The sequence below is a fragment of the Medicago truncatula genome, chromosome 7, assembly GCF_003473485.1.
Source record: "Medicago truncatula cultivar Jemalong A17 chromosome 7, MtrunA17r5.0-ANR, whole genome shotgun sequence".
Lineage (NCBI taxonomy): Eukaryota > Viridiplantae > Streptophyta > Magnoliopsida > Fabales > Fabaceae > Medicago > Medicago truncatula.
The window spans coordinates 42,322,027-42,330,458 of record NC_053048.1 but is presented as its reverse complement, the minus strand read 5'-3'; the positions used below and the strand labels follow the sequence as shown (position 1 = coordinate 42,330,458).

General features: G+C 31.6%; 2 protein-coding genes across 4 annotated transcripts; one reads left to right on the top strand and one right to left on the bottom strand.

Moving 5' to 3' along the window:
* The first annotated feature begins 2,491 nt into the window (after positions 1-2,491).
* On the top strand, positions 2,492-4,112 carry LOC120577180 (uncharacterized). Its single transcript, XM_039828282.1, has 3 exons — positions 2,492-3,224; positions 3,355-3,429; positions 3,513-4,112. The coding sequence occupies exons 1-3, from the start codon at positions 2,711-2,713 to the stop codon at positions 3,542-3,544; spliced, it is 621 nt and encodes a 206-aa protein (XP_039684216.1). The 5' UTR covers positions 2,492-2,710; the 3' UTR covers positions 3,545-4,112.
* A 1,332-nt stretch (positions 4,113-5,444) lies between these two features.
* Positions 5,445-8,213, bottom strand: LOC11414817 (uncharacterized). Of its 3 annotated transcripts, none has more exons than XM_024769745.2 (2): positions 7,907-8,213; positions 5,445-5,632 (listed from the first exon to the last, which is right to left on the bottom strand). In XM_024769745.2, the coding sequence occupies exon 1, from the start codon at positions 8,073-8,075 to the stop codon at positions 7,929-7,931; it is 147 nt and encodes a 48-aa protein (XP_024625513.1). In that variant the 5' UTR covers positions 8,076-8,213; the 3' UTR covers positions 5,445-5,632; positions 7,907-7,928. The 3 variants fall into 3 exon arrangements, with proteins under 3 accessions (XP_024625513.1, XP_024625512.1, XP_024625511.1); XM_024769744.2 differs by lacking the exon at positions 5,445-5,632 and adding an exon at positions 7,013-7,363; XM_024769743.2 differs by lacking the exon at positions 5,445-5,632 and adding an exon at positions 7,013-7,349.
* Positions 8,214-8,432: the final 219 nt, after the last annotated feature.

Here is an 8,432-nt window from a genome sequence, read left to right as displayed (position 1 = left end):
ACGTTTTTAATTCTCAAATCTATTTTTCTTCTTGTATAGTTTTCTGTCAGGTCTTAAGGACAAAAAACAATTAAAATTTTAAATTCATTAAATAATTGATGTATCTGACATATATTTCAGACTAGATACATCAATTATCTAATAAATCTAAAAAGTCAAACTGTGAATTAGAATATCTAAATAAAAATGTTATTTATTCAAAAAGTTAAATAATTTGATTTTGTACATTGAATATATAATTTTATAAAAAAACACTCTAAAATTTTCCTTATTATTTTACCTTTGAAATTTTGTAACACTTTAACTTTTCTTTATTTTGTTTGACGGAATTAACTTTTCTTTGTTATTAATATTTTTTATTTATGTCTCTAATTAGTTGTTAATATTATCTCTAATATTTGCGATACGTCAAGTGGATCCGCAATGCATACTCTTATTACTCGTCAAGATGTTGACCAGGTAATTAATTGACCTCTCTCTAATGATATGATACACTTCACTCATTGTTGATTTAGAATAGAATTTTGCGAAAATAAACAAAGGAATCACCTTTGTTCTTTACCTTTTTTTATGTTTGTTTTGATAATTGTTTTCAATATGAAAACTAATGGGATTTCTTTAGGATTTTGAAAAAAGTGTATATTTGTATAGATTGCATTTCTTCTCGTGGTTTTATGCAGTTGGAAATTTTGTATAGAATGAGGTTTTATTTTTTGATTAGTAAATAGTAGATAGGGTTTGTTTGGTTACAAAATGCTAAAAATACATATATTTATTTAAAATAAGTGGTTAAATAACATGTAGTTTTTTTATTAATGAAGTAGTCAAAGTGATTAATGAGATATATGTTAAATAAGTTGTTAATAACATATATTTTTGTGGTTAATGAAATAGTGAGAGTGGTTAAGAAACAATCTTGTTCTTTTGGCAGGCTGAAACAATTTTGTATTTGTGTTAGAAATATTGTTGGATACCCAAATGTCAAAAAATATGTTTGAGTAACATTTGTTTTTAACAACTACCTCACTAATTTCAGCTTACCAAATTAAATAGATATTTTGGAAACCAAATTCTTGTTTAATTATACGAAGTAGAACAAAATAAAGTAAATTCAAAGCCCTAATAACAAGTTCCTTCTCCATCCTCTGTTGAAAAAAGAAAGAGAAAAAAAAAACAGAGAGAATGTTCTTCATGTTGGTGTTGTAAAAATCAACACAATTTTGATCTCAACCATTAAATCAACTTATTCCATAAGATAATGGTTTGACAAAGTTATAAGAAAACTATGTGGAACTGTGTTATTTTTTTACATAAGCAAATCCTTGATGGTTTTCCCTCTCCCCTCTTCCAAATCTCTTCACTATTAGTCTATTACATGTTCAGTTCACATTTTACAACTATGAGATATTTACTAAAAATAACTTTTTTTGTTTTGGATTACTTGTCTTCTACAGGTACAGGATCTCATAGAACGATGCATATTGTTGTATATGACCCCGAAAGAAATAGTGAGCACACTGCATGAGAAAGCAAAAATAGAGCCTAAGTTTACTAAAATAGGTAACTTTGTTTTGATAAACATTCATTTTGATCCTTAAATATGTGAAATGCCGTCATTATAGTTTATGAATGTTCAAAATTGTAAATGCATCCTCCTCAAGTGGCTTTTTTTGTTAGTAATATTAATTAATTTTACACGAACATTCAATATAAATCAACTATTTATCCACGGCATACTAATAAAGTATGATATAACTGGGAAATTTAGCAAAATACATAGTTGTTATTGGATGATGGTGTAGAATTATTTTACACCGATAATGCATGTTCTATTTTCTCTTATAATTACTATGGTTTAATAATTTGAACTGACCTTCTAAGGAAGATAGTAAGTTTTTCCATTGATACGACGCAACTTGAGCTTAATAATATGTTGTGATAATTTTACCATTATCTTTAAAGATATTTGAACTTTGTATGTTATGGCCGCAAGGTTAAACTCTCACCAGTGATCTAACACCTTAAGCGTAATTATTTGTCAAGTTACTAATGCAGTTGATGGTTTTATTTCAAATCTTCCATTATTTCTTTTTCCAGTCACCTTACATAGTTACATGCACCCATCTTTTGGTGTTTTCAATTACCAAGTAATTTACCCTCTCATTTTTTCAGTTTGGCAAAAGCTTAATGAACAAAATCCTGAGTTCTTCAAAGCTTATTATACAAGATTGGCGTTGAAGCAACAAATAGAGAAATTCAATGAATTGTTGGAAAAACAAAAAGAATTAATGGACTCACAAACAAATGTTGCATCATTACCCAATTCTAATGAATCACATATCCCTGCTAGTAAGTTTCTATCTCCATTATTATCAATAATAGGACAAATTTCTACCTGTATTCTGTTTAACTTGTATCATTCTAAAAATTCAAAATACATAGTTACTATTCCAAAGACATGATAAAAAGATGTAGTTGCTTGTAAGGGATGATAAAATAATGTTGTTGTTGACGAATAAATATATGTTACATCACATTTATTTTTTTTTATTTTGGTTCTAAATGTCATTTTTATGTTACAGTACCTGAGAATCCAGCATATTCTCATGTTTCTGTGCAAACTCCAGAAGGCTTGAACTCAAAAAATCTGCAACATGGTGTGGTATCCAATTTTTCTGATCTGTTTAATAACAAAGGATCATCATTTGGTATGGTTGATACGTCTGCTCATGGAGATATTCCAAGCATGACTTTTACTCAGAACTCAAACATGGGTATGCAACAAGGAGTTAATGGGGGAATGACCATATCCAAACCTGATAATTCAAGTTTTTCTCCTCACATGTTTGGTGCTGATGGAAAAGTTGGTGGTTCTTCAGCTATGCCATTCCCTAACTTTCTTAATCGCGGTGGATCATCGTTCGGTAAGGCAGATATGTTTGTTCAAGGAGATATTCCAAGCATGGCTTATACTCATAACACAAACATGGGTGTGCAACAAGGAATCAATGGTGGGATGAACACATCAAAACCTGGATATTCAAGTTATTCTCCTCACATGTTTGGTGCTCATGGAAATGTTGTTAATGCTTCAGCTACTTCATTCACTAATGCCGAGTCCAGCTCACATCATGGGATTGAGGCAGTTCTAGGTCATCCTACTTCAATTTTTCCTAGAAAATTTAGCTTCCCAAATGTGTCTGATCTTTTTCCTATGGGTTTTGGTATTATATCCTCTCACTTGTGTTTATATGGGTTAATGTGTGTATTTTAATATATAAATGTTTTTCTACATCAATAAAGCTTAATTTGGATTAATCATTAGTGGTAATAATTCATCTACTTGTTTGACAGAAACACTTGACAAGTTTTATGGGTCACCCTTCATAAATTTGGGTGATAATAACTCCCCTCAAACAAGAGAACAAGGTAAGAAACTATCTCACTCTCCCATAATATAAAACTTTGCTTTGTGCCACAATTCTGACACTACTATTTTATTGGTCTTATAGGAAACAATGATAAGCCGAACTTTCAGAATTGATAGTTGATACTATTTGATCATCATTGACCTAAGTATGTTCTTTACTTATATTATATTGGTAGGGTCAAATTAGGAAGAGACTTGCATGATAAGTTATCTCGTTATGTTTCTAGATGGGCTACCTGTACTAATGCAATCATGTAGAGTACAATTTTATTGCATGTGTAAATAATTTTATAATAATAGTAATCATTTTAATTGCTTATATTGCCTACAGGTTGAATCATATGCTTAAAACAGTGTCATACTTGAAACCTTAACTCATAGATGAAAATATGCTTTGGCATTTTGAAAGTTCGCTCACCTTCTTCAGTGATGAGAAATGCAGTTTGGAACTCCTCTGTGGCAGGAATAATTAGTGGATTTTGTTGTTTTTATTTTTGGCATTTTGATACTTTTCTTTGTTAGGTGATTTTATTTATGGTGACAATTTCCTCCGTACTTATTGGTTCTTATGGTTATAGTACTCAACATCAGATCATTTTATAGTACACTACTTTATTATCTTCAAGTAAATTTAAATTATAGGTTAATTCTATGTTATGGATGCCAGTACCCCATATTTTTTTCGTGGATGATAAAATTTTTCTTTTTATTATTTCATTGTCTATCACCTTGATTTATTTGATTTTCAAGAGTTATACATACAATATTATAGGTAGACAATGACTATACATTCTTTCTTGTAAACCAAACCACTGAGTAAAAAATTTAAGAGACAAGCGATTGTGATAACTCATTTACCTATTAGGGTGGCTCTGTTTATGCCTATTTCTCGTTTATTGCATTTCATCCCCATTTGAATTGTATATGTCGATATACATTGAACTGCTTCTGTGGGGAAAAAAAATACAAAACACTCCAAAAGGTATGAATGACCAACCATACTCAAGAGACCGTGACAATATCATAAAATTGTAAGACAATGAAACACAAAAGCACGTACTCTGTTTGAAAGCCTTTCTTGCAAGACAACACACTGTTTGTCTAATTTTGAACTTATTATTATAGGTACCCTTGAAACAATATGTTTGTATGAATTTTTTAAGCAAGATCTAAAGATAGGAGATATTAGAGAATTAATGTGATCCAAGCAACCATATAATTATATCTATCTATCTATCCTAGTAGTTTGATGACGATTTATGAATGATGATGAAGATGATAATACCACAACAATGTAAACCAAACCTGTTCCAGTCACTTTAGGTACAAAAGCATGGAATTGAATGCAAACTCCAATTCAATCCTAATCTCTTATTTAATCACTTTAACATTTTAGAAGTATGGTTTATGTTTAAACGAAATAAAGCATAACTAACAAACAATAATGGATTTGTCCAAGTAGTAGGGGACTTCGGACGTTTAAGCAGTGGTCAGTGTTCGAACCCTAACTTTTGTATATGATTGGGAGGGGGAGAACACACCTTCTGCACCACACAAATTTCCCGACAGTGGAAACTTTCATACAATAAAATGGTAATCTAAAAAAACATAACTAATTGGATAAAACTGTACACCGGAAGTCTGGAACCCAGAATTAAACACAACTATGTTCCATTCCAGCTCAAGGATAGCTGGTTTATTATGTCCTCAGTATCAAACTGATAAACAGTAAACATCTATGAAATGAGTAGCTGTAGCAATAAAATGTGTATGACATTTACATACCTTGAATTTTGTAACCGTCGGCTAAATCAAAATGGTATGAGAGTTCAATGTTTTTATATAATTTCACACATAATACGTAATGGCATCCTTCAAATATCAGTTTATCCCTTTGTACTTCTTTTCCCCACTTAACATGGTTATCTTATCTTAACTCGTAGAAATAAATACCCTCAAAGCTCAACATTATATACAGAAAGTGAGAAAACCATTTTTATGATAGCTTATGGCCTAACTCAATGCAGCTAGTACTACACGACAATATTCATTTAAATGCTCAATGACTATCATATTTAACAATCTGCATAAAATAGGACCATTGGCATAAAAATGACTAAACTTAGTAAATCACCGCTCTGTTGCTATCCATTGACCATAGATGAATTTAAATTGCCAATTTGACTGAAATAACTCCATCACCTAATCAAATGAGAACCAAAGGATTGTGTTTGTAAATTGAGTTTATGAGTAAACCCCTTAACAGCATATACTACTAAGTAATCTGCTATTTCAAATAACCTTAAACAATTTACCTGATTAATTCCTCAATTTATGGAAATCCCACATAACAAACACATCCTCCACTAACCTAAAACACAATTTCCACCTTGAAACACACTAATCACACATAATGCATGAAAACAAGTATAGATTCCAGGATAGTTGTAAACTAGAAAACTTGGAGCATACCTAGTAAGTACCCATCTTGTGAGATTTATTAATGTTCTCATATCAATGTCATCTTTTATCTGTCATATTAACCTCTATTGCCACAATGTCATCTTTTATCTGTCATATTAACCTCTATTGCCACAATGTCACAGGGTCCCTATTTTCCAATGTTGGCTAGTAATTGGTTACTTATGTACAGAGGAGTTTTCAGGTGTCTTTATAAGCTGAAGACAGGATTTCAAATTCAAGCGGGAGACTCTAAATAAGTTGGTAACCATTACTAGTTTTAAAACTTGGAATCTATCTCTTGTTAAGCCCCATATTGAAGAAGTATTACAAAAAAATAATACAAAAGCTAGTAATAAAATAAAGGCTTAATTGCACTTTTGGACCCCTATCTTTCCAAAAGTTGCGGTTATGGACCCCTAACTAATTTAAATACAAAACAGCCCCCTATGTTTTGATTCTTTGGCAGTTTTGAACCCCCAAGGCAAAAAAAAAAAAAAAAAAAAAAAAAATTGACATGTGGCACCTCACTTAGGGTGCCACGTCAGCGTTGACCGAGTCAACAATGGACTGGGGGTCCAAAACTGCCAAAGAATCAAAACATAGGGGGCTGTTTTGTATTTAAATTAGTTAGGGGTCCATAACCGCAACTTTTGGAAAGATAGGGGTCCAAATGTGCAATTAAGCCTAAAATAAAATCAGCAGCACCTCTCAAATCATACCTTTCTAGGTCGTTAGGCAAAGATGAAATGCATTTAGTATTTGTGCTTATCAGTTTAACATATAGGTGAACAAACACAATATTAAATTTGCTTTTGTAGAGGGAGTACTCCTAACAATGAGTTGAGATTCTCTCTATATCTAGAAAGAATGATAGGACTCTATTTAGGCGAGAGAGCTAAACACAAAGCAATGTTGGCGAGGATTTTCTCGAGGTAACACATATGATGTATCGCTCATTCATTTTGTCAAACTAAAAAATGTAGCACCTATACTTTGTCTTACCTATGTTTGGTAGTTCAGTAAAAGATCTATGTTCTGTTTTTAGAAGTAATAATGATGCCATTAGTGCAGGGAATTACACTAGAGAAAAGTATCTAATATACACAATATGTCAAATACTATTCTGAAATATCAAAGCAGATTATTGATCAAGATATTTTCTGCCAAATCCTTTATTATTTTCAAATCAATTTGTAGGATTTCATTCTTTTGAAATCAATATCAGGATAGCTGTAAACCTGATATCTACAAATGACAAGTACAATTTCACACTTTAACAAAGCTGGTTAAATAAATACAAAGGACACTTCATTTAGATCATGTAAAGATTGCAACATTTTCCCTTTCTTTTGAAAAGGTCATGAGTAAAGCAACAAAGTAGATGAGCTGAGCCAGCTACTGTAGTCTTTAGCAGCTCATACCTGCTTAGCAATAATGGCCTTGTGGTGTGGTGGTCCTGCTTAGCACACACTAGATGAGTAAACTTAATAAACCACCACTCTGAATCTCTGATTATATCCATATACTCTAGTCACTATTATAAGTAAAAAACCACTTTTTAGGTTCATTGAATAATTGATGTATCTAGTATATAATATTGACCAGATACATAAGTTATTCAATGAACCTAAAAAAATGGATTTTTTGCTTATAATAATGATCGGTGTCTATGAATTTAAATTGCCAATTTGACTTACATAACTCTATCACCTAATCAAATATGAACTACTAACAAGTTAAGAGCTGAGAATAAAACAATTGCTTTTGTAATTGAATTTATGAGTAAACCCCATAACAATATACACTAACAAATAACCTAAAATGCTGTAACAAATAACCTTAAACAATTTACCCAACTAATTCCTCAATTTAAGGAAACCCCAAACAACAAACACATAAACTACCAACCTAAAGCAGAATTTCCAACTTAAAACACACAAATGACACACACCCAATACATGAAAACAAGTCTAGATTCAAGGGTAGTTGTAAATTAGAAAACTTGAAGCATACCCAGAAAGTGAAATTGATTGAATCAACCAACATGGAAGGGACCAATATCACCAGAGCGAAGAGAAGTAGCGAATTCATCAGCAATAGTTAAACAAGAAGTGATCCAACCACTGAGAGCAATCCAAGCCATCTTTGCGATATAGAGAGCAGAGTTAAGTGCCATTGCCATTGAAATAATTGGAGTGATTTCAAAAAATACGTGGAGGTTGAAGTTGAAGGGTACCCATTAATTGTTCAAGAACATGACCTTCCTAGAAGGAAAGTAGTTGCGTAGGTTGTGCTCAATTTATTTCCCTTTTCTTTCTAAATAAATAATTCTTAGGTACTCAGTTTTTTGGTGACGTGCCCTTTAAAACCAAACAAGGAGTAAGCAGTCAATTTTCCCCCGAAATTGTAAAGTTCGTCAATTACCCTTGAAATTAACAAAACTTAAATTACTCCCTTAAAATTGTATAACGTTAATCAATTTACCCCTCCGTCAAATTTTTCTGTTAACTGTTTATGGTTATGATCAAATATTCCCCTG